This window comes from Pungitius pungitius, chromosome 2 (genome assembly GCF_949316345.1).
Source record: "Pungitius pungitius chromosome 2, fPunPun2.1, whole genome shotgun sequence".
Taxonomy (NCBI): Eukaryota; Metazoa; Chordata; class Actinopteri; order Perciformes; family Gasterosteidae; genus Pungitius; species Pungitius pungitius.
Window position 1 is genome coordinate 15,120,856 of NC_084901.1, and position 26,843 is coordinate 15,147,698.

The 26,843-nt window shown below is 45.5% G+C and overlaps 1 protein-coding gene across 1 annotated transcript in view; it reads right to left on the reverse strand.

Moving 5' to 3' along the window:
- Positions 1 to 1,072: 1,072 nt before the first annotated feature.
- pdgfc (platelet derived growth factor c) overlaps positions 1,073 to 26,843 on the reverse strand; it is a 36,719-nt gene continuing 10,948 nt past the window's right edge. The window contains exons 2-6 of the mRNA XM_037459613.2: positions 12,278 to 12,470; positions 9,039 to 9,219; positions 2,699 to 2,906; positions 2,356 to 2,576; positions 1,073 to 2,100 (exon numbers count right to left, since the gene is read on the reverse strand). Of these exons, the coding sequence (XP_037315510.2) occupies positions 1,987 to 2,100; positions 2,356 to 2,576; positions 2,699 to 2,906; positions 9,039 to 9,219; positions 12,278 to 12,470 (917 nt within the window). The 3' untranslated portion in view covers positions 1,073 to 1,986. The remainder of the gene's footprint in view (positions 2,101 to 2,355; positions 2,577 to 2,698; positions 2,907 to 9,038; positions 9,220 to 12,277; positions 12,471 to 26,843) is intronic.

The following is a 26,843-nucleotide window of genomic DNA, read 5'->3' on the forward strand; positions in this document are numbered from 1 at the left end:
AGGGATTTATTATTTTCTCAAATGATGTGTATCGAAGTGTGAGACGCTCCATCTTTCAAGCTGGTTGCATATGCAAAGGAAAGGTCAACCTTGTGATTTATTAGAGGTTAGCCTGGTGATTTGATTTTATTGTGGGAGGAGATGTTGGAGTGTTGCGCCTGTTGTTGGGATGATTCATGCGAAGAGGAGGCGTAAATAGACTGTCGGGCTTTTGGTCAGAGCAAAGTGTCCAACTCCGGTGACAGTGCAGGTTGCATTTGAGGAAAAATTTCTACTCACACTTCTTTGCCTTTGTGTCTTGAATCAAATGAATCAAATATAGTTTCTTGTGTAAAGTGAAGACGATTCCATTGCACCAAAAGGCTGTGGTTCAGCTCGACCGAGGCCGCCGTAATTTCACGGAGGAGGAGGCAGCAACCTGAGGGAGGTGGTGGATTGGCGTTGCGCGCACACACACACACACACACACACACACACACACACACACACACACACACACACACAAGCACAGACACTCACACACAAGCACACAAACTGCCCACGCCGTGTCACATCTTGTGCCCGAGCAGTGAGGTTTCCTCTGAGAGAAACACTGCACCGATGGAGGAAGGCAGTGTGGTTAATATTACAAAAACCACACTGGGAACCGGGAGCCGGAGGGTTCAAGCGGCAGCATCTGGCGACGCCGCACACGCCTGCCAGGTCGCACATTAGATCAGGGTAATTGGCCGGGACAGCAGCGTGAGACGGACAAATGAGAACCTCCTTCTGCGTGACCTGACGGCCGGCGGGGAGAATGAACAACGCTGGTCAGTGTCCGATAAAGAACCAGCAGAAACAACAAAAACACGTATCAGGTTAAGTGGTGACGTGCTGCCTCGTCGGGTTGCTTTTAATAAGAATTTTGTAAACTGAAGGCTTACTGATTCTTTGAAGAAAATGGTTACTTTGTATTTCTGCGCTTGTTGTGATAAATGAGCAGAATGCTCATATGTAGCCCATACATCATATATGAGTACACCTACCACCAATATTACGTAGCTAATATAACGTATAAGTACTGCACCGCTAATTAAAAATGGAAGCATTTATTTTTGATGTTCAGTACAATGATACACACAAACAGTTATTGCAGAGGAAGAGATAAATAACGTTGGCATACAAAGAAATGATAAATCATCCATGACATAATGTAAAATAACTAAGAAAGAAAACTGGAGGCTTATACTACTGTACAGTGACACATCTAACAAAGAAGAGGATTGGACCTAAGTTTCCCTTTTCATTAAACAAATAAATATTGACTCCAACACAGTGAGAATCGCTTGACTTAAAGAGACTTGAGATATAACGACGAGTTGTAATGACCGACACTGAACTGATTGTACGTGTGCACCTTTTTATCTTCTCTCTGAGAATCTTTGGTAAAAAAAAGCATTACAGTACAGAAGGACAACGTAGATGAAATATTTACACAAAACACGATGTCAATAGCGAGACATTTCAGCATTAACGTGGCTGCAGATTCAATCTGTAATGAAGCAAGAGGGGAGCGAAGGAAAACTGCTGATGAAAAAGCTTGTTTATGCTCCATCCGTGGTAAGAGGGAGTACATCACCTGGAGCAAGCCTTTGAAAGTAAAAAAGTACCTGAACAAAGAGGCTCCCATTTTAAGCCCTCACTGGCTTAAAGAAGAGGCAGAAATACCTTTGTGGGAAGGAAATAGTCTCCAGAGCACACGGGTGATAGTCCAGGTCTGCTCCAGTGCATTTGTGTCTCAGAGTACACTGTTCCTATCCACAGCAGTCAGATCCATTCAGACGATTGATTAGATCCCAGTCTGTTCTGCTTCATCCAATTAGCAAAAGGACAAAAGGACTTCGGAGCCAAGTCCACTTCCGAAGTGGACGAGACACTAGACACACAGCAGCGTTCATTTCTCACATCCTGTGTGATCCCAGCGGCAGGTCTCAGGCTTGTCTGAGGTCAGTTCAAGTCATCTTTGCACACACAGGCACACTCCTCGTGATGCTCCAAGGGCACATCGGTCATGGACTTCTGCAAGCTTCTGGCACCACTCCGGTGTTTCAACAGCAAAACCTGCGATGGAGGCCTTCGTTCAAATCACGCTCAACGAGTATTTCCCTCAGAAAGGATCCCACAAAGTAGTTTCAAGGTGTTTACCGAAAGCCTAAATGCACGTGAGTGCACAAAAAGGTCTGGGGTCTAATTTCTAAGGGGTACAATTTACCACCTGAACAATAGTAAACCATTGGAACAGTTGCTGCTGGTTTATTTCCTAAGCTGAAATCAAATATTTGATTACGCGCTACTCCCCATCCCATCGATATTTACCTCATGGTACTTCTTCGTCACCCTGGTGGGGACGCACTGGCAGTCGTAGCAGCGGTGAGAGCAGCAGGCGCAGTTTCCACCGCAGCGTTTCACCAGGAGGCAGCTCGGCCAGAAAATGGCATCGGTCCGCTTCAGCTCCTCACGCAAGGACACGGAGAAGTTCCGGGGAGTGCAGCTGTACAGCCGAACCTCCTCCCTCAGCAGGTTGAGATCAGCTCCTCCTCCAAAAGACACAGCAAAGTCACGATTAGGATCAATTTCTAATGAAACTAATTTTGTTATCATATTATTTTCTAAACTTCTTTATGTTATTTCAGAATTTAGAGGTTTAGAGGTACCCTACCTCTTGCTTTCTTATTATGGATAAAGGATTTCCCCAGCAAATGCCACGTAGGTTTGTACAACTCCTCCATATCCAGCTGCCATCGCTCGGGCTCCAGGTACTTCATGACCTCCTCCACGGTGCCCAGCCCCGCCACCGCCTCGGACATCTCCTTAAGGCCCTGTTGGGATTGGGGGGGGACTGCAGGGACTTTGATTTCCGATACGCTCTGCGGAAAAACCAGCAGATGAGGTGGAGAGAGATGGAAAGGTTATTCGTTCAGTATGTTGCAACAGGGAAATGGTTCACTTTCATATGCTCTTTCTACTATGGACCTGTACACTGGGAAGGGTCTTCATGAACCGTGGTTTGGATGTGAGTTGACCTAAACAGACACCAATTCAAGCTCTGTGTGGACAGTTGAGAAGCAAACACTTTGCATCTTAAATCTCCAACGAGTCCCAGATTGTAACAACTGTATTTCGACCCGTTGAAGCAAATTTCCATTGATGACATCATTCGTCTCAAGCTCCGCAGTCACAGAGAAGGTTGATACCTGTGGCATCAGTCCTTTAACGCTATGTTTGTCCAACATGTCAGCTCGCTGGTCCCTCTAATCTTTTGTGACTGGCAGGTAGAAGGCCCCATTGTGACACTTACTGAGTAAAAGGAGCTTGTGGAAATAGCGGCTGCCGGCAGCTGCGTCTCTAAGCTTCTAGCGAGGCAGACGTGTTTATAAGAAATGATTCCAGGGATCTGCAGCTTCCCTTTGATGACATAGAGCGGAATTAGGAAGGAATTCAGTCAGAAACGGGGGCCAGAGGAGCTTGGCAATAACACCTCAAGGATTTATGATTTGATTTGTATTTACTGTTCATGCTAAAACATGTATCTTGATTGGTGGGAGTGTAAGGCCAAATGGAAAAATGTTATCCATCTAAAGGCTAATATAACTTTTATTCCAAACGATGATTCAAATCAACCACCAGTAGAGATATTTGAGATTGTTATGTCCTTTTTTTAGATCACCGAAGACCAGTGGCTCCATTTCTATCAACAAAACCCCATTTTCAATTCCTAACAATAACAGAACAGATACAACTCTCAGCATGACGTATGCACTTTTGTTTGAATGTTTAACAATCCGAAATACCATATAAAAACTAAACTTTCAACTAAATCTAAATACACTCTAAGTCGGTTTGGCGTGGATGCAAAAATAGGAGCCAGTGGTTTGACATGGCTTCACCACAGGCTGCAGAAACAGAGCTGATGCACAGCTGTGTTCGTGCCACAGATTACACACATTCTAATGAGCCCGCCCACCACGGACCATATCTTTGGTTCATCCGGCACCGACTTGGATAAACGGATGTGAAAGGAACTGTAGTGGAGAAAGGGCCGTACGCATACAGTACACAGTATACGGTAAAAGTACATCAAACGGGTCCATCTCTCAGCAGAGCAGTGCGTTTCCAGAATAGAGGGATGCTGATGCCTATTGGTTAAGGCTTGGCGGTGGCTTTCAGCGTGGACTGAAGCCACAAACAGCTTGGGAATGCCGATAGTGTCTCTATGTCTATGCCGTGGAAGCTCGGGCTTCAGAAAGAGCAGCCGTGCAATCCTTCAGAGACCCATCGAGATGGTGTAAATAAAGCTATAAGTAGCATCTTCGAACTTAGTACTAAGTACTAAAATGGACCTGCAGTAGCTAGCATGGATTGCGTGCACAGTGTCATTGAGTCATGTCTCAAGGTATTAAGATCTATTGTCAATATTGATAGAGTATAGAGTACTGGAGTATCATTTGATATATTCAGATTTGTGATGAGGGATTTTAACGCAACATTTTTTACCATGAACCGAAAATCAGAAATGTATGCTAGAAGGGTCCCTGAATGCTACTGATCAAATCTAAGAGCTGTAGAAGGTTTTGACAAATGCGTTGCGACAAAAACGTCTATATGTCTGAACAAAACGCTTTTTTTTAGGCTTTGTTCATGGGCAGGAAAACCACAAAGACGGGAAGTAAAACAAAAGGAGAGGACTTTCAAACTAAAATCCATCCATCTTCAACCGCTTATCCGGGGTCGGGTCACTGGGGGCAAACAGCTCCAGCAGGGGACCCCAAACTTCCCTTTCCAGGGCCACATCTACCAGCTCTGACTGGGGGATCCCAAGGCGTTCCCAGGCCAGTGCAAAGATATAATCTCTCCACCTGGGCCTGGGTCTTCCCCGGGACCTCTTCCCAGCTGGACGGGCCTAGAAACACCTCCCAAGGGGGGCTAAAATAGAAAACACTACAACAAGCAGTAGTTAGTTTGTTAGCCTTAAAGAAAATAAGCGTCCTGTTTGGTCCCGTTCTATTTAAAGTGTTGAATAGTTTTCAAGATTAACTGTGTGTTTTGATAAGGGACGTAGCCAAAGTGTGAAAGCATGCAATGTTCCTCTTATCACTGAGACCCCCCCATAAGAAAAAACCTAGTTTTCAAACTGTTGATTACTTTGTTTCCGGCTCTCTCTGTCGTTGCTCTGCACAACCACATGCTCCTATTTCTGGTGACTTAAATGACAGGTTCAGCAGACTATGTTGAGATGAACCTTCTGAAATAGCATCGCGGGAGAGCTCTGCAAAACAATATCTTTTCGATTATGTTGCAAAACACTTCCTTGCACGCGAGAGCTTCAAAAAAGCAACAAGGTCTGTTGTGCGTGTTTCTCTCTGTCACTATGCGCCACGCTGCCATCGCGGTCGGTGTAAAAACAGAACTCCCTCTGTTGTGCCGAACGGTAAGCCTCCCGAAAGGCTTTTCGACCTTCACCTACTTTAACTCGCATTTCATTCCTTTTTTTTCTTGAGAACGTTTGGCCTTTAGTGGGTGAAACTCTCTTCGTTGTTCTTGGGGCAGCACTGGGGTTTGATTCTGGACACGGACCTCACAGAGACAATGACGTAGGTTTCGTTTGCTCCTTTACCCCCCCCCCCCCCTCACTCGTCACCCCTCATGCTCCCTTCAACAGACTCCTTCCCTCCTATGTTTTAACAACCTCTGTGCCCTCGCCCCTTTTTTTCCGCTTTTCCTAAAATCTCTTCCTGCGAATGACAGACCGGGTCTTATTCTTTTCTGCCCCCCCTCCCCCCCCATCCCCCACCCCCACCGCCCCCTCCTTCCATTCCATGGAAGTGGCGGGGAGGACTTATTGCTTGTTTAAATATAAACTAAAGTGCTGGCCCCTGCGTGGCGCGAGCTTCCAGAAGCTGCTCGTTGACCACAGAGGAAACAGAGCGCTGCTGTTCCAGCGCGTCGGAGGGACCTTCAAAGGGAAGCCGCTGCGAAGGCTCCCTTTTTCCAGCACATGGCTGCCACACCTTCGACGGTTGGAATCCGAAGGACAAAACCGGCCTCTCATTCCGTCACATTAGTGACACCGCAGCACTTGCGAAATAATCAAGATTGCATTTAACCCGTAGTTGAGTGGTGTGTTTTACTTTGCCTTACTTTGCCTATTTAAGCTAATAGAGGAAAACCACTGCTCCACTGTATCTTCAAGGTGTCCAAACTGATTCCCCCTGGCTTAGATCACTGGAGTGCACATTAATACGTTCATTACTTCAGCTAAAACATGCACGTTTAGGCCTTTTATATTCTTTGTCTTTTGGCATGTGCATAATATTTTAAAGTGTGCCCTTTCGGGTGTATTTTTTTTCAGTCAAATCTTAGTTTTGTAAAGACAATAATTTGATGAAATAACTTACAAGGTAAGGTACAAGGTAAGTGCCAATAGGCCAAAGGTGTAACAGCAGCCTGCCAGCAAACTCTCACATAATTTAACCATCCAAAAAAAAAGAGAAAAATGAACTATAGGGCCTATATTAAAAACTAGACTTTGCCTTCCAGCAGTCCTTTAGAAAGTAATCCTTATAGGAATTCTAAGATCTCGGTTTACATGGGATTAACATAATGTTGCCATGTTTTAAGATTGCACAATATCAATGGCTGCAGAGATGGCAATGGATCAGTTGAAACTCGTCACGCTAGCCTCCAGTAAAAGAGGCTAAATATTGCTAAAATGTGACGTTTTGTTACTGCGAGGTCCAGACCACCTCAATGCAACATGACCACTTCTGAAATAAGTTCTGAAAAGCAATAACGAAGGAGCAATCTTTGAGTGGGTCGGAATCACTTAAATTCGTATAACTGCGTTTAGAGATGACGACTAAACCATTTTAAGTAAGAGGGACCTCAGAACGCCTATTTTTCACACATATTTCACTCCCACAACCAATACTGATGTAGTTAATAATATCACTAGTCGTAGCAGTGTTTTATTGGATTAATCCCGCTCTATTTGATTGGACAAGGCCGCCGGTTGCGGCTCTAACGTCACAGTCGACTGCGGTCGATTGGCTGTCGTTTCTAACATGAATTATCATTACTGGAGATTTTATCTGGCTTTCAGTGATCAAGCAATCTGCATTAACTCAACGAAATGGGTCGGCCCGACCACAAGGAGAATGTAAGATAAGATTAAAAAAAAACATGATCCTTTCAGTCCTGCAGCAGGATTCAAACCATTATCACCTACTTTCGTTTCTCTTTTCTTCCGAGAAATAAAGCTCTGATACCCAGCTTGACACCTGATACTACTGTTTTAAGGGTAAAGGAAGAAGAGAGAGAATAGAATCAGGCTAAAGACGTTACAGACGAAATACAAAGCGCTGTCCGTGACCTCAGTTCCATATTTGTGCTTGTCAGATCTCCCAGTGCTGCGGGCCATTAGGGATTAATGCAGAGTAGAGCTGTTTACTTAAAGCAAGTGAACTAAAACATGACAGGTTAAAACATGGCAGTCGCCTCCTCGGTTTATCTCTTGTGCTTTTGTCGGGGTTAGGCAGCAGGGAGGATTCTGTGTGTGTGTGTGGTCTGGAGATGCAGGACAGGAAGAAGAGAGACGGCGAGGAATGGGGGAGTGGATGGAAGGAGACAAAGTCTTTTTCGTACACTCGCACGGAGGTTTTACAAAATAACTTTTGTTGGGGGCCGAGCTGCTCTGTTTCCCTGATTGAGTTCAGATTGAAAGGTAGTTTTCTGTAATGTGATATGCTCGACCTCTGAAACGTTCACTTTGTTTGCCCGTTAAACTTTAAGTAGCCCACAGAAAAAAAGAAAAAAAAAAACCTTCCTCCCAAAAAGAAACAGAATAACACAAACACAACGTTGACAGTAAAACAAGTATAACATTAAGCAGTGTTTTTGTGTTGGGAAGAGAAGCTGATGATCTCTAAGGTGTCCTGCTGAGTCACCACAAGGATGTCTCATTGTTACATTGGCTGAGCCCACGGCGGACAAATAGAAAAAATAAAAACTCTGAACCGGCCATTGGGGGATGCTTCCCATTCCTCGAGAGGCCCTGAAAGCACAAAGTCGAACCAACTGGAGATTCAATCTGATTATCGGGCCGATGCCTGACAGAAGTCAATCTGGGGCGACGAGGCGTGAAAAGCAGGCGGCTGATAAGAGCGCCTCGGTTTGTCACTCGCTTTAACTTCTCACAGAATACAGATATTGCCAGTTTTGCTGCAGTTGTCGTATTGAGCTCTTCACTGATCTTCAGGCTCATGCTATGCACACAACTCAAATGTGATTGGCTATGTATTTGTGAAGTGAGCTACTGAATTACACGTAAAAAAGGATAGTTCTTTGGAACTATTGTATATAATGATAAAAAAACACACAGAAAACAGGCAGCAGTTTGACACACACTATCTCCTAATTCCTACTTTCATTTCAGGGGCTTGAACGAATCCCCCCCCCCCCCCCCCCCCGAGGGTCAAGGGACCGATTTGAGAATGCGAAGCCACTTATTTTCTCCATCTCAATCTGAAGAAAACGATGACAGAGAGACGCCTCATCCTGTCTGGATCTAAAGGGGCAGGTTAAGGGGTTTCATGGTTCTATGTGCAAGGGGCAAATAGGACATTTAAAAGAGGAAACAATACCAGCCAGAGAAAATGACACAATTAGAGACATTGAAACCATTTGGGGTTCATTTATTTTGATCTGTTGTGTCTCTAATGTTTTAGAACTATTTCAGGATCCATCAAAAAAATATCCCATTTCAACCCTAAAGGGAAAATGAAGGGAATTCCTTCTCCTTTGGCCTCTCTCGTTTCAGACATTTGGTAACATTGGTGTGTAAGTGCATGAGCCGCACATCATAACACGATGTTCTGCAGTGCTTAAAAAAATGTTTCCCCCGAACATGCAGAAATGGATCAAGACACCGTGTGTTGAGTAACAAGCTAATGGGGGGAGTCAACAAGCAGCGCACACCTCCTGACTACCAACGCTGTACGTACCACAGGGAGGACGGCGTAGCGGATGCAGAAGCCCGGCTCAGACGGGAAGTACTCGTCGGAGACGAAGCGGATCCTGATCTGACCGCCTCTGGACGAGTGACCAGCTGGTGCCGACTGTGAGCCGCACCAGCGGCCCAGGACGCCGCTCTCAGTCGGGTCCTCTAGCTCCACAAAGTCGTACCTGGCGGAGTGAATGAGACAGAAGCGGTTAATTTTGAGTCTCTGAGACGGGGGGGGGGGGGGGGCCCTGCGCTGAGATGGCGATCGATCATCCGTGACGGGGACAGACTTTCACCCCTTCACTCGCATGTCAGATGGCTTGGTTGAATTTGTTTTGCTTGTTGGCCATGTTTGAATGCTGAATGTTAATATCAATAACGCTGCCAGGGGAAATGAAGGTTTAACCTTGTTTAAAAAAAAAAAAGGAAAAGGTTACAATAGCCCAGCGGTGAGATTTTGTTTTTTATTGAATAAGGAATAAAAAGAAGAGCAGCATATTGGCTGTGTGTTGAAGGCACATCTCAGGCTGCTTGTCACTTTAGCAGCTGTTCTACTACCGAGCTGTTGAGGGTGCTGATGCTGCGTTATTACATGCGTATCACACCAATGTGACGTGTTGTCAATGAAATATAGTTTTAATTAAACCTTGAGCTCATTATACTGCACTGTGTTGCTGGTGGGAGACCGCAGGCCACTTGGACTCAGTTGTTTATAAAAAGTCATTTATAAATCATCACATTTTAAACGATCGCCGGCTGTGCTAGATCAACTATTTAATTCAGCCTTTGGTTTATATGTCATGGATACCTGTGTGTAACCACCGCGTTCAACACAGCCCTGTTTCACTGACTCTTTCCTCTCCGTCAGCGCTGCCAATTCGGATATTTGGATTCCCAGGACATTGTTTGCATTTTGCACAGGCTCGACATATTCGGTTCAAGCTGGTTACATCAACACAACATGAGCGAGACTAAAAATGGATTGTCTGTAGTTTTACATCAACTGAGGGGGGAGGGGGGGGGGGGGGGGGTCGATAAATTCACTGACTCTGCCCTCAATTTGGAAAGTTCTGAAGAAAGTTTGTCATCTGCAAAACGTATTGGTTCAGGTGAAACTTAAAAGTGTGCTTCCACAAAATTATTTATCCAGTTTAAATGTGAAAATGTTACTGCATGAACAGTCATTTATGTAAGTGCAAAACCCGACTGGCGTGAAGATGAAATAGTTTAGCTTGTCGATGGAGGTCGGGGGAGAGACGAGGCTCTGTTCTCAGACAGCTCCGTGGCTCTGACAGATGGCTCATCAATAATGCAGCGTGCCCTGATCATTACACATCACCATGTGTTCACAATCCCCGCGTGGAACAGCGGTTTTTCAGATTTACAAACGCACTGGCACACATCGCAGAATGTACGTACAGTCACTGGGGAAAAGGGTCTCGAAGGACGAAGACGGCACGGGGCAGATAGGACTGAGTACCTGCACAACACGGGGGGAACCATGTGAAATATTCACAGTGTTTGTCCTTGTACATTATTAATAGAGAAAACATCCATGACGCAGAATAGCAACACTTAGTCCTCTCCTTTCACGGTGAAGGCAGAGAGGAGAACGAGCACGACTCTGCTGCCATGCCAACCGCCAGCGAGACCAATCCCTCTCCAACGTGCCCCCCCCCCCCCCCCCCTCCTCTCTCTCTCTCCGGTGGATTTGGTAAGAATGCTTTTCATCGCGCCGCAGACAAACAGAATAGCAGATGAGGGTCTCGGCTTTCGGCCCGGCGAGGGCTCCCTGCTTCGGGGCCTCGCTAGCGAAGCGTCTCCTGCCGCTGCTTGTTTCATCCGGGAGTCACTGGACAGGAGATCACTGGGCCGGTTTATTTGCATCGCATTGTGCAGTGCATCCAAAAAACGCTGCCTCAACACGGGAGTGGAGTTCAAAGGGGGGCATTTTGTGAATACATTGTTGCACACGCATGAGAGATAAAGTCGACACGACGAGTCGCCCCGGAGGCTTGTTTTTTTTTTTTTTCGTGTGAGTTTGTGTATCTGGGACACATAGTGTGTGCGTGTTTGAGGGCGAAGCAGGGTGAGAGATAGCACCACATAACTCCTGCTTGTGATCGCACGCTTCGTTCATCTGTCCGCCAACCCTGCCGGGAGTGTGTGTTGGGATCCGAGTCAAAACCTTTCGGGTCCTCCCTCAGCCTTGGGAAGGAGTGAAAAATGTGGGAGCGGCAGACGTGGCGATGACTCGCATGACCCTTGAGGAGGATGGAGTCATTGTCTCTCACCCCTCCCCCCGAGGACGCTGACTAGCACGGTCTTGTTCGGGCAGGATGACACAAAGGCTGTCAATCCGCCCCACTCTCTTTCAACAGACGCGCGGTCCTCACTCGTCAACATGCGCTGTGGGCGAGGGGCTCTGATTTTTGTCGGGGGGGTTACAGGAAGTATGTTGTCAAACAGAGGCATGAATTGAATGGCAGCAGCTTGGTGGATTACATCCAAATCCATCGTTAAGACTCTGGACCAACATCTTGATCGATGAAAGCGGATGCATACTGATTCAAATCCTCCTTTAATTTCCTGATATGTTTGGATCGTTTCTCCACGTGCTCCACATAAACCTTTGCACTGTCATTCGCCATGTCATCCATTAGGGGGCTCTCCAGGAATGAAGGCGAGGTAACCCTCCCCCAGTGAAGGAGGAAACTGCACATAATTCACTGAGGGTACATCGATCGTTGGGGCTGAGGATCCCTGTTTGAATTGAAAGGTGAACCCAGGAGTTGGAAAGAGGACCCCTCAATAAAGCCTTGGATGTAGGTGTGTGTGTCCATGTGCTGCAGGTTCAGAAGGTGTCTCACACACAACGAGCTGAAAGCATCGACTCAGCGGGTGAAATATGACGGTCTGAACACAAATCTCTCTTGTTGCTTGGTTTTTGTTTTCGATGAGCTTTGATGAGCTGCTACAGCAAAGCAAAGGCAATTTTCCAAATGGATCCACACTCTTAACCTTTAAATATGATCAACAACGCAGGGAGGACGCACCTTAACCTCAACCGGTATCTGTCAATCCAACCAGTGGAGACTATAGTGGAAGAAAGCTGCCCAGGCGGAGGAAGCTTTTAATCATATTTAAATGGAATAAATAATAAATAAAAATAAAATCTGTAAAGGATCACTGTTGCTACAAATCCAGATGTCACCATGGCGATAGTGAGACATTTCTTACTTGCATATGCCATCTTCTGGGTCCTCCAGACCAAACCGCTCATCGAAGGTGAGCTGGATCCTCATATTGTCGGCCGCCACCAGTCTCCAGACCAACACAGTATTCCTGGGATAAGTTAGTGGGAAGCCTGGGCTCTGGACCATTCCCTCTCCGGACACTGTAATGATCTTCTCCTGATGGGAATCTTGCACTCCTAAAACAAAAATCAGATTAGGTTTAGTTCTTTGGATTCACTGCAGCTGTTTCATTGGTTATGATTAGAAGCCAGGTGCATTGTTCTATTGAGGAGGCCTTGGTTTGGCATTCACCTTCTGATTTGTTCAATACACATGCCAAGCACTTCGCCGAAAGATATGACGCAATATGAAGTATTGAGCAGGTTAGGGTTAGGGGTTAGGGTTAGACCTAAAATAACCCTAAAATACAAAAGGTGGGACGAAAGTAGAGCCGGTTGATGCTCCCATAATCCTTTGTTCATTCAGTTGACTCATCTGGCTTCTGCATGAACATGGTTTTCTTTTTCATGCAGCCAAATGACTGAATGGTTTTTGTCTTTAACCTCAACATGCCAAAAAAACAAATGCAAGAAAATATACACACACACATTGTAAAACTTTCAAAGGCTCCATGATAATTTGATGAGGCTTTTAAATAAATCTAAGAATGATGGTGTTTTTTGGCTGTGGCTGCAGGATTAAATCACTGCATCCAAGCTGGTCACTGAGCCCTCTAAAGGGTCCCATCGGGATTCATCACCCGAAGCAGAAAAACTGCCAGGACGCTTCCACATGAGCCTCCAAACTAATGCAATGACCACAATTCATCATTTTCTTCAGACAATCGTCTAGATGGAAGTTGGAAGCATTGTGAGTGAGGTTATGGGGGTCTGTATTTTACACTGATGGAAGTATCCCACCCCCAGGATATTTGAATTTGTAATGAATCTTTTGATGATCAATCAGAGATCCAATGCGTCTCGCTGCTGAAGGAACCTTTGGGGCTTTAATGCACTGAGGAGCGAACTGCTGGAAGTCTGTTCATTAAATGCACAAGTAGACATTTCCCCAGTGCAACTTATTAGAGCAGACTATATTGGGAACCGGTTTTGGGTGAGATTAATACTTATTCTTTCATGAATTTGATTTAAAGTGATTCATACTCTGAGGCTGATTCATTCTGAGGTTTATTTATTCCTGAAAACCCAGGCAGGTTAAGTGTGTGCCATGTTCTCACCCTGTGTAATGTCAAATAACCACAACAGTCTGTCAGAACGGTTCCAAAGACAACAAATCGGTCCCTCTGTAGACAAACGTCAACGTGGCACTGTCTGTTTCGCAGTGTTTTATCCTCAGGTCAACAACAACTCAACAAAGTGTCAGATTTAACACTCACAGTTCTTATAGACTTTTGAAATAATGTATTCTTGAATTCAGAAGGAGAACAGCAACTGTCCTTACAAAGTGGCGCGCTGTACGTAAGCCTTCCCACAATATCCCGTTAGTGTGTGACACAACATAACATCTAGCTATGCCAAAATGTATAAGGCATCAGTGAAGTTTCCTTCCTTCTTGTACCCTGTTTTTGTCTTTGACAGAGAGGCGTCCGAGCGCTGACCTATCCAGTAAAAAGGCACCCTGGCGTTGTGCACTGGCTCCGCTGGCATCGCCTCTCCTCCTGTCTGTCACACAGTCTAAATAGATAAAGTGAAATCGACACTAAACAAAACAATCTCCTCACATTACAGAAGTCCCAGTGATGTTTTCATTTAGTTTTGGTGGTGAGCCAGGTGAGAACAGATTGAAAGGCGGTTTGCCAGATACAAAGAGGAGCGATGCCCGGACATGAGCTCTAAGTGAACAGGCTGCCTTCAGCAAACTTTTTTACCAAAGATATTACATGGGCTCCTTGAGGGTAGAAAACAGACATTTTATGAAGCACTGGATTATATAATGTCCTTAAAAGCTATACTTATTTGATTCATGACTGCACCCTCTTAACAGGCTTAATAACAACATCATGATTTTAATCAAATCTAGTGTGTTTGCCCATGATGTCAATATTCATGATTTCTTTGATTTCTTTATCCATTTGCTGCCTCAGCTCGGCCCCCCATCACAATAACATTGTTTTAATTACATTCCCATTCATGTGGGCTCCAACACACAACCTCATCAAGTGAATGATACATAATGTGACAAAGTTAAATACATTAAATTGCACAATTATAAATAAGGATTCTCTGTGCATAAATCATTGGGGGAAATCACAGCTGGAATGTGACAGAGAAATCTGAGGTTGCTATTGCAGAGAAGGGGGGGGGGGGCGGAGGAATGTCTGGACATGAAAGCAATGGGTCCTGATAAGAAGGTCTTCCAGAGATCTGCATGGATCAAGTCATGCTCAGTCTGCAAATATCCTCCTTAATCCTCAACACACTCGTCACAAGTAATTGCACTAGGTAAGGAGTGGGGGGGGGGTGGGGGTGTTTGCTTTCCTCTCTGGCTCAGATCTTTGTGCAGGGTGCTCAAGAATGGACTATCTATGTGATTCTTCACTGTGGATCTTTTGTTGACTTGCATCAAAGCAGAACCTCCATAAGAGCTCATCCACTGCAAACCAAGGCCACAAACCGGCCTCTTTCCTGTTTCTTCTCTGTGTCATAAACAATGGTCTTTTCATGCCTCTCTTTCAAACTTCCTCCCTCTGTGATTTACCGAGTGCGCGCGCACTGCAAAATGCAGAGACACGCCACGCCGGTCGGAAACCTGGGTGTAACTTAGACTTGAATGTGACCTCACTTTCGGGGGTTAACCAATGTCATCTAATGATCAGAGCAGCGGTCCCCCAGAGTGAATTACCTCAAACATGACTTTTCCTTGACCTACTTTTTCCCTCCGTGAGGAAAGTAGAGCCGACTATTAAGGGAGGAAGTGACTCTGAATAAATAGGAGCCTATACAGTGCAGCCATTGTGCTTTGTTAACACGTTAGTGGGTGAACCATTCATGCAGTTACACATTAACCTTTCCCCTGCAAAAAACAACACTGCCGTGCACCCATGAGGAGAGCCATGTGCACGCCTTTAAGTTAAGTGCACACACGATTAGTATTTAATAAACAATAATTATAAATACTTCTACTACTAGTCGTGATAAGTACAACTTAATAGAAGGAACAAAACAATTGATAGACTTGTTAATTTCCACAAGATTTCACATACAGTGCATAAATAAATAAATGAGGACCATTCATTGTGGCTTCCGTGAGGCTCACTAATCTCAGCTTCCCTGCAGTATAACATTACAATGTGTCTGTCTGCTGGTCATAACACTTGATATAGTAGACATAACTATGCCTTTCTTCTGGAAAACTACGAACATTTTAGCCAAAGAAAGCAATAAATATCTCGGCCCCCCCATGAATATGAGGTCATATAAGATGCTTTGAAGGGTGAACAGGTATTATTTACAAACGGGTACTGATTCAAAACACATGAAAGCGTGTTAAACTGCCAGGGTCAAGTCCAAATGCAACGGATTTTACTGCCCTCCCGGTTGTATTTGCCCAGTGAATCAGCGCCATGGGTTTTTTTTCAAACACATTAAGGGGTAAAAATTGGTCCAGTTCACCATTGTGTTCTCCCACCAGCCTCGTGCATCAGCGATAACCATCCACGACAGCTATTTCCTGTCTGGTAACGACAGCCGAGCCACCGTGACACTAAATCCACATTGTTTTCCATTTCATTTCATAACGCGAGGCCCTGAGAATCGTAGTTGAAGCAAATCGGGTGATCGGGTGATGAAACTGTACCTACAAAGTAACTCCATTCCATTGTTGCATGCCTTTCTGGCCCGACGCTTCGCTCCGACATCTGTGCCTCATTAGGGGAGTGTAGCGGTAACTACAGGTGCAGTAGATTCCCCACCCTGCTGAGGATATTTATTGCCCGTGGGTTTACAGTCGGACAGGAAATAAAAGGGGCTGAAACACGCCGTGGGAATCTTATAGTTTGGCTGCGTGGGACCCTTCTGCAGCGGTTTAATTTGCTGGCACATGCTGCTGTGCGTTGTGCTGATGAGGAAGCAGGTGTGACAGGTTTGACGCCCAAATTCCCTGCAGAGGTTGGACAACCCGGCACTTGTCTTAATTAGCTATTGATTATTGAATGCATGAATGTCTGAGGTAATTAAGTACATTTCAATGCACAACCCGGTCGTTGTATTTTTACAAACATGTTTTTAACGGATCAGGAGCGTCGTAATACATGGAGCAACTAAAAATGATCAAAGTTGATAACCTGATAATACCCCGTCCAATCCAAGTATTGGAGCTTTCTAAGGAGGAGAAGGATGGGTGGATGTGCCAAAACCAAAACCAAGGACTTTCAATCTGGAGAAAGTCGTCTTCTAAAATCAAAATGAATAATAAAGGCGGTTTAACAGAAGTCACGGTTGTTACTTTACATTCGTTTTTGTAAGTCAATGTCTTCTCTCTTCTATCATATGCTTGCACTGTGTACACGGTGTATACAATGTTCGTAATATGTTGAGCATGATCTAAATGATTGGAAAAACATTTTCGTTCCTGCGGATGAAATAATTGATAATGAAAATATTTGTATTACATAGCCGTCAGTCAGGATGTTACTTGCTTCATCGCTTCAGTTATCAAAAAATACATATTCATGACCTCTATGACTCAATCTAATGCTATCTATGCTTTTGAATGGCTTAACATGAGGGAGGATGAGATCCATGACAAGAACATCACATTACTGGATGGAGGGTTACTGGACCTGTGAAGGTCCATTTAGACAAAGAGTAGCGGCGCCGTTAGTCACGCTGTTTCCTCCCCTTCTTACGCAGACGGAAAGTGGATTAAAAAATGCAAACATTACAATCATAACCTTGCATTCGTTGGACAGAGTACAGCTCCTTCTCATGTCCACTGCACTTTTTTAAACCTCTTCAATTTCCCGTCCTGTCATCAACAGGTGGATAAATATGAGTGATGAGGTCAAAGGTCACTAGAAATGCAATCAGTCCCAGCGGTGAAAGGACTGTTGCAATGTAATAAGGATGAAATGCTCCTTCTCCACGGCCCTCTATCTTCAGGGAGGCCGGACCGGCAGGGGTCAGCGTGTTGATGACCTCTCAGGGAGACTGCAGCGCTCAGAGGTTGCCTCACCAAATGCGAGTCTCGTTTTAACCACGAGGTCAACCCGGCCAACTGGGCGGCACGGCCATCTGCTGGCACCTGCTGCAGCGGCCGAGCAAAACATCTGCAGATGATATGAGACGGCCTCTCCTCATGCCGCTAGTGGGCTGGTGTGGGTTTTCGGGCAACTTCAGACTAAAGAGTTTTGGGTCCTTGGCAAGCGTTCCGGGTATTTTAAGGTTAGGGTTAGTCTAAATAAAAGTGGTATAAGTAAATATTTGAGTGTGTATGTATTTTGGAAGACTTAGAATGAGGTTAGGATAAACTTTAGGATTGAAACACATCATAAAGTCCATTTTAATTGGTGTGAATGTGAGACAAACACGGTAGTAAAACAAGAGCCAACATTGAGTTAAAAGAGTGGAATAACATAATGAGCCCCGGAGCCTTGGTGGGATTTAACTCCCCAAACTGCTCAAGAATACTGTATGCCCTCAATGCAAATTACAAATGATGATTTTGTTAAGTCACAGCTGCAGGCTGCACATGTGACGTTTTGTTAAAAGCAGACCCACCAGCGCAGAGCCAAAGTATTCCAACTCCTCAGGCCTCACCACGGCGAGAGACTCGTCTCCACACAACAGCTTGTCCTCATGTTACAACGCCCCCTCCCCCAACCCCCCCCAATGACTTCCTGGAGCCTCCAATTAGTGCTGACACTTGCGTTTAGCATCAAGTGAAAGGAGGATTGAGTGTCGGCCTTTTCACGAGAGACGTCTATTTGAGGTGACTCTCTGGTATTCTTAGTCTTGGCCCTGGAGACTGAATTCAGACATATTTTCATTACCGATATGAGAGTAAGCCCATTCGACCTCATCGCCTCTCTTTTGTATTTACAAAATACAAAGATAATTTTCGCTTTTATTAAATATTCCCTCAACCGCCTTATTTAGAAGAGAGCGTTTTAGCTAGCATTAAAAACATTTGTCTTTTAACAAGGTGAAAGACAATCAAGTTATTTATAAAGGGAATGGAATGCTAGTTTAGCCCCAGAAAAATGGAGTAAAAAATGTCTGTGAGACGTCTCTCACGAACACTTGAGACGGGCCTGACTTGAGTTCCCCTTCTGGCTGGGGACCAAGCGTTGACAGATGAACCACATCTTTTTTAAACGTCTCTTCACAGCTGTGGACAGAAGCTCCGGGCTGCTTTGTAGTCACATCTGTGCGCTGGACAGGATGTTTGGAGAAAATTACAGATTGATCTGCGGCGGGACAGATTGGAGGACGGCTTGGCCAGACGCCGGGCTTAAGTCGGATCAAAGACGCGGCCCAGAGGATTGACAGCTGATCACAGTGTGCTTTGTACCTCCCTGGCTCCGCGACAGGAGCAATCAGATCTGCAATGGACACGGCAAGAGGTCATTGAGGTCTTCAGTTAATGGTTCTCTAAAGTTATCTGGAGCCGCACGTATCTGAGCTGCATCTCAATAAAACCTCGGTCCAAACTCGCACACTGAGTAAATACGACGGTCCACCCTTTAATCTATTTATCTAAGATTAGAACCTCCGAAGAACCCTTTAAGCAAGATCTCACGAGGCCTGCGAAGGTCGGAGGAGATTTCCAGCTGTGGCGAATTGAATTGATGAATCCAAATGAGAGAAGGAGGGAACATTTTGATGTGATACAGATCAATTTCTTCAAGCGGGGTTATTGCTGCCACCCCGCCAAGCCTTTAAAACCACCGCTGACCCGGCTGCCTGGAGAAGAGTTGCAGTATATTCCCTTCAACCTGTATTTGCCGAGGGCGCCGCTGCTCTCTTTCTGCCACGAGGCCGGTGTGTACCCGCCGAAGCCCTCTTCAGATGCACTGTGACGGCGGAGAGGAGTGTGTCTAATTCACTGCCTGGAAATTCGCACGGGACTCAAGCTGACGACCTACCCCCCCTTGGTCAAACCCCCCCCCCCCCCCCCCCCTCTTCGCTAATGATTCAGTCGCTGCCGTGCACCTACCAAGGTGCCAAAAACCCAAAAAGCATCCAGGGAACAGTGTCCGTGCAGACGTCCCAGGTAGGTACCTGGTACCTGACTTAGTGTCTGCAGCTTAATTCCCATTAAATAGGGGAAATATAATGATTGTATAAAGGCTGGAGCTGGTCATCCAAGGGCTTCCAAAGGTTTCTCGTTTCGAAACACTACAGCTTCAACACGTCCACCCACTCGATCAAACACCTGTCGCCGTAATGGAGGAAAAAGGTAGGTGATTATGATTTATTCACACTTTGATGAACTCAGTTGGTGTTATCCCAACTCGTCAAACCATTACTGTCTCACACACACTGGGAATTTAATCAGGTTCCCTGAACTGCAAGTATCCCCGTGTTCCACCTCTGATCCCTTTTACATCCCTTTTCATCGCGATTATTATCTGCTGGGGACCGACGTGATGTCATCCGACGAGCCGGGTCTCACTTGAGTGTGTGCCGGTCTGAGGGAATTGGTTTGATAAATGGCGAAGCGATGGCAGCACTCAGGTCCCAGTCCCCTCCGGTCATTAAGCCGCTGTCGCAAAGAAAGCCTTTTAATCATCTCCGCAGAGATAACCCCCGCCGCACAATTCAACGGTTATCAGTAGAGAGCCGATGGGGAAAAAAACACAGCGAGCAACCGAGCGCCTTGTTTTATCTTCGGAAACAATTAATATTCACAGGGCTGCACTCGAGGAACAATAGTGGTGTAATGGCTTCCCGATGAACGGTTACAAAACACATGCCTTTCTGTCCTGAAAGTGGACTCGTACATCTGGGTAAATATATATTACGCTGTGGCCCGCAGACACCGGTGATTATCGCGGATATGAGCAACAACTGAGTTTCTAATGAGTCACAAATTATGTTTTTTTTTTTTATAGCCACAGCTGTGAAATAATAGCAAAAGCCCACATTTGGCAATGTATGACAACTGAATGATGCTTGTATGGTATCATCCTTTGTTTGATTCTCTAACTGCCCGGGTTTTTACAAAGTCAGACTGCATAGTTGTTACCGCAAAATACTCTTCAAGATATTCTTCAGTACCCTCTTTGAAAGGCGCTGGCATGTAAAACAATGCATGTTACGTAACTTCTGAGGCGTCGACGGTTTCTGCTCTCGTCTTCATCTGTAAGCATGAACAGGCTCTACAAGATCAGGCGATTTTGCACAACAGAAACACTCGCAGCAAACAAATCCTTCAGGAAAAGCATCCGATGGTGCGAACCGCGCCAAAAAAAAAAACAACCAACTCGGTGACCCTCTTTGCATCCGGGCTGACGGCGGTCAACAGGTGTGAAGGCCGACAAAGTGTTGCACAAGCTTTGGTTGTCGAGGCAGAACATGAAAGATCGCTTTTGACAAACCGAGCTCTGCATGACAGATCTTCCTTGCCAATGGCATCTCCTTAGTTGGCATGCCTCTAATGCTGCCGTCTGTAAAAGCACTAATTAGAGGCAGCAGAACAGATGTAAGATACGGAGGGGAAAAGAAAAAGGATGGGGGGGGGGGGGCTTAACTCCTTCTCCCCTAACTGGTTGGTAAAATGTTGTACTCTTGTGACAGACTCTGTCATTCTGCAAGCATTACTCATTCAGAAGGTGTCTGTTCAAGCTGTTATCACACAATCTTTCGTGGAAAAGGGAAACATGGAGTGAAAAAGTCTTGAAGAGGGGAATGTTTCAAATTCACTGTGCAAAGGGCTTAAAGTGGGTATTTGTTTGAAGAACATGCATCTCTATTGATTTAATCTGAGCAAATATTCTTTTTCCTTGATTATTATTGTTGTTTTTTTGAAGGTTTGCTGTGTCCACAGCACTGAATCTGATGGAGGTCCAACAAAGGAAGAGCATTCTAAAAACACCTGATGACATTCTGCAAATGTGCCATTACTGGAAATAAAATTAAAACATACGAATGCTTTTCCTCTCCTAATGCCCAATGAAGTTTTGAGTGGCAACCGTCCCAGTTCATGTCACGCCAATTATCACCAGGAGGAAAACGTGGACTTACTCATTCCAGACCAACGACGCCATCTTTGACAATTCTTACGACATTTTACACAAGGCTCCAGCACTGAATAGACCTTTCTCAACGTGGAAACGTCCACATGTCAATCACGCGTCCAGCTAATAACATTAGGAAAAGCCCGTGCCACATTTTGTCATGCCAGTTCTAGTGCTGTGCGTGCACACCCAGTGGCACGGCCTGCACGTGCACCTACCTGGAGTCGAGCCACGATTAAGAAAATACGTTACACCTGTGCTTTTCCCTGTTATGACAAGTCCAACTGATCTGCAATGAGAGCAGCTGGCCAAACACCTCCAGCATTAAGATTCCGCCTTTCTGAACATTACACCGACCTTCCATTAAGGCACTGCATGTTCTGCACTGGCTCATGTTGAGGACCAAACAACATATATCGCATTACTTCGAGCTCTAAGCTGATTCAACATCGTCTGGCGACACCGTCTAGTGTAATTGAGTAATTCCAGAACCGCTTTAAGAGCCACGCAACATCTGGACACTTGAGCTGTTCTCTCTCTCTCTCTCTCTCTCTCTCCGTCTCCGCGCCCAGAATCAGACGCCGTTTTAATCCTCGAGTAGCATGCATTCACAAGCGTTTAGCGACAAGCCAGCTACTCGCTGTCCGCACCGGCACGCGGCGCAAGGGCTTGTTGAAAGAGGGGCCACTGCTGCACCTAAGGGGTCAACTAGATGTCCCAGTAACAAGAGAACCGAATGATGTGGACATGTCCACTTGTCTCAGCGTAAAGCTGCTGAATGAATCAAGCGCATTCTTCCAGTAAATCCGTCGGAGCTGCTACTTCACATGATGCATGGTACGAGGCCCGGCAGCTCAACACGGTTACAAAATGCTAATTGTGTAGCGCCTCCACAACAGTTTCCTCAATGAACAGAAAAGGCAAAGTATGTCCTTTATTACCCTCCTTATCACCTGACCTTTCTTTTTTAGTGAGTGTTATGGTGAAGTTCCACATCACCAGCAGTGGAAGCTATCCCAAAATAATGGCTTCAAGACCAAGGTTTTTCCCGGCGGTCTACTCTGTGTTATGGAGGAGCTGGCTGGAGTAAACGGCAATTTCCCTCTTATTTTATTAAATGGAGATTCGTGTTCACTGCGCAGACAGCAAAAATCCTTCCAGTCTGTCAGAAGACGTAAAAGTGAACGCGCATTTTCATTCCATTTGGCCCGTAGAAACGGACCCCCCCCCCCCCCCCCCGGGGATCCGAGTGTGTGTGTATGTGAGCTCATCGTCTGCACCGAAAAACCTGCTCGTGCTTCGGGAAAAGTCGTACATTCTAAAAATAGTAAGTGATTGGGTTACCGTAAAGTGTCGCATATCAACTCCCGCCATGTGCTAGGTGACAAAATCCGGGCAGCATGGGAAGGAGCAATGCCGACGATTACTGGGACAGGTGTGCCCCCCCCGTAAATGCATTCGAGCTGGGGTATTTCACATCTCCATTTAATAGCTTCTGTTACTTTTCTCACTCTCCTCCAATGGGACATAAACACACGCATGTCTTATGAGTTGGTATATTAAGTATTTTAGCTTTTACATTTAATTTGAACTAGTGCGGTCAGTTAAACTCGTTATTATCGACGTTAATGCAAACCCATTTTAACGACGTCAATTTTATTATCGCAAGATTAACGGGTTTTTTTTTCTTTCCTTTTTTGGAGGGGGGGAAACAAAGACGAAACAGGGACCAGGTGGTTGGACACAGGTGGAAACAATCATCGACACTGCAGACAATCACAGGGGAAGACAGGACAAGGCAGGAAGTGAAGTTACCCCAGGGACGCAAGAAAGGCATGAAACTACAAAATAAAACTCTAGAGACATTTCTTTATACCCAAACGTGAGACCCAAAAATGATCAAATTTTTTGACAGTCCAGATATCCATGCCAAATTTAACAAATTTTTGAATATGATAAAAAAGGGCCACGGTTTGTGAGAATAATAATAATAATAGTAATAATTCCTTAAAAATACAATAGGTTCCTCTACGAGTCATGAATCCAAACCGATTTATCGTGATTAAATATCTTAGTCCTTTGACAGCACTAATATGAACACATGAGCTCTCGCTAGCAGAGAAGGCTTCCGATGTCCCAATAGTTTCATGCAACTGAGATACACGAAGCGCCAGAAGATACACGCATTGACTTTCATTGGTTTACTTACAGAAGAGGTTAAACTACTTAGGTAACAGTGCTAATACCACCTGGTAAAAATACTCCACTACAAGTGAAAGTCCAGCAGTCAAACTAAGTTTAACTCATTTACATGTTTGTAGCGTTTCTGTCTTGTTTAAAACACACATTTGAAGCCTTTCATTGAGTCCCTGCTTTCAGCTCCGTGACAAAGCATTGTCAAACTGATAAAAGAGCCTCTTGGAGCAGGTATGAAGTTTCTTAAAATGGAAACACTCAAGTAAATCAAGTAAGTCACCATGTTCAGCAGGACCGTCTCAAGCCCCTCAGTCACCGATGAGGACAAATGGGGGATATTGTGTTATTATTCAAGCAAATGATCTCAGCTTAACTGAGCACATTCCAGGCAGCTTCAAATGCACCGTAATGCATTCTAGACGCACAGCACACACTTCTCATTAGCTTAATAATGTTGTGAAGCTACAGTCAAATTGTCCCTTTTATTATTCCCAACTAGACGTGCATATCATATCTGCACTGATGAGTGTGTGCTCTAAACTGCGCGAGGCTTCTCGAGCATCAGTGACTCTCGTTGCTGCTTTCTAAAATTAGCATCATTAATGACGGCGCTCGATAACCGTGAAATGTCTCCGCCGCTTCGGATGAATCCAGCGGCTTGGTTACAGACCCGAGGAGCCCTCTGTGTGATAATGAAGAGGAAGAGATGGAAGAGTCGCGTTCGTTTGTTCCATATTCGAGGTGTTTTGATGCTACGACCTCTGAGAGTTCTGCTATCAAGCGACGAGGTCGACATTGTTTCTGTGGAATTCCGTGAGAAATGCCATTTCTCTTTGTAGAAAATATGATACTGCAGGGCTACAGACTGCAGCAAGTTCAGGTGCAGTCTGTTTAGACACGTAATATGGCTAATAAATAAATACTTTCTTTGGATGTGTATGTGTTGCCTAAATAGTTTCAGAACAAATGAATTCTAAATTTCATTTTAAAACGAATGGTGCATAACGTAGATATTACTTAAAAATCGGAATGGAATGGTGCACAAATAGTGGTCTACATGCACAGAATGAGGACTAACAACGGTGTGCCCTTGCAGTTTATATGGAGCATAACATTGTTTCTAGCAGTCGGTTCTAAATCAACTTCTCTCACGCTTCATTCAGGAACTCTGAGTCAATGTAAAGTGTTACCAAGAAAGTCTTATTCCATTGTAACAAAAAAAAGCCACAGCTGCAGGGTTCTTCAGCACTTGATCCGGGTCGAGGTCCTCGTCAGTCAGCTGCGAGCTGAACCCCGGCGACTTGACGAGCGGGAGCCGATTTGGGACGCTTTGAAATACCTCTCTGACAGGAGGTGATGACACCTGCCCCGAGATACGCAGACATGTGTCACGGGGTGGACAATTGCATGTTTATTGGTTTATTTTATTGATATTACTGCATGGTTTTTGTTGTTTGCTTGCATGATTTGTGTGGCAATTTGTTTGCAGTTTTAATTGGCATGGTGTCCTTAATTGACAATCTGCCCCAGTGACACACCAACAATCAGCCGCTGATTGGCAAAGGGACCAATGGAGAACTGCCAAGGGCGGGGCTGTTCCCTTTTTAAGACAGGTGGACAGAGACTGGGGAGTGCAGAAAGAACAGAGAGAGGACACGTGGCAGTGTGGAGCTGGAGCTGGAGCTGGAGCTGGAGCTGGAGCTGGAGCTGGAGCTGGAGCTGGAGCTGGAGCTGGAGCTGGAGCTGGAGCTGGAGCTGGAGCTGTGGTGGTAGCAGGAGCAGCAGGAGCAGCAGGAGCAGCAGGAGCAGCAGGAGCAGCAGGAGCAGCAGGAGCAGCAGGAGCAGCACGAGCAGCAGAGGGCGGCTGTCAACCCAGTGTTGTGGCTGGTGGGAGATCTACGTGCGGGACTCTGCTGTGGTGGCCTTGGATGGACTATTTTAGGGTTTAGGATACATTTTAAGCATTTATATTAAAATAAATACCTTATTAGTATTTCCGCCCTTGTCTCCTTTTGGGTCATTATGTCACTGCTCTCCCCCAAATATAAAGAACCTGGACTTTTGTTTTAGTTGAGTTCCTAGGGCTCTTAGCCTTTACCTAGGTGGCGTTGTTGGCAACATAACTTATTTTTGCTTCACCTCGGCCGTTGACATAAATTTGGCGTTGCTGGCAGGATTTGGATTTTTGGGAGCAGTGAACAGTGGCCTAAAGGATTGTTGTTTAACCTAGCAATGATGATGATGCCCTTATATGCTGGTGCCCCCTGGGTGCCCAAATATACGGGCCCTAATGGCAGTCTACAATATGGGGATTGGAAGGAACAGATCCAGGGACTTTTAGGTATTCAGGAATTTCCTGAAGCAAGGAAAATAGAAATTGTTTTGGGAGCTTTAGGGGGGGAAGCCAAACAACAGGTTGGTGTTCTGGCTGAGACTGAGCGCGATAGAGTTGCTAAAATATTTACTTGTTTAGATGCACTCTATGGGGAACAAACTTCTATTCCTGCATTGCGGGCCCAGTTTTATAAGTGTCATCAAAGGCCTAGGGAAACTGTGAAAACTTATCTGTTACGTTTGCGAGGGCTATACTGCAGGCTACAGCAACGCAGCCCAGATGACGCCCCCACAGAAAGCAATCTGCGCGAACAGTTTCTACTCGGCTTGGAGGAAGGCGCCCTGGCCCAGGACCTAAAAACCTATGCCCGACGTAACCCGGGACGGAGTTTCGATGACCTACGCCAGGAGGCGATGCTGCTAGACGACGAGCATGGTGGCAAAAGGCAAATTGAAGCAGAGTGTTCTGCTGTGCGAGAACCCCAGGCAGTAAAGCCCTTGACATCAGAACGGGGTTGGAAACAAGCCTTGAAGGATGAGATTATGGCAGAAGTTGCGGGCCAGATGAAGGGGCTGACTCAGGAGATCGTTAAGGAACTAAGGCCTCTCCTAGAGCGTATGCCACCTAACCATTCCCTTTATCCTCCACCAGTAGGCGGACGACGACGAGCTACATCCGATTGCTCCAATACATGGGATACTGAAGGTAGGCCTATCTGCCGTCGCTGCAAACAGCCGGGACATGTGGCTAGGTTTTGTAGAAGAACTTCAGAAACCCAGCTGGCTTTAAACTAGTTAGCCCTGCTCCTGAGGTCCGAGTAGTAGGGTCAGACGGTATAGC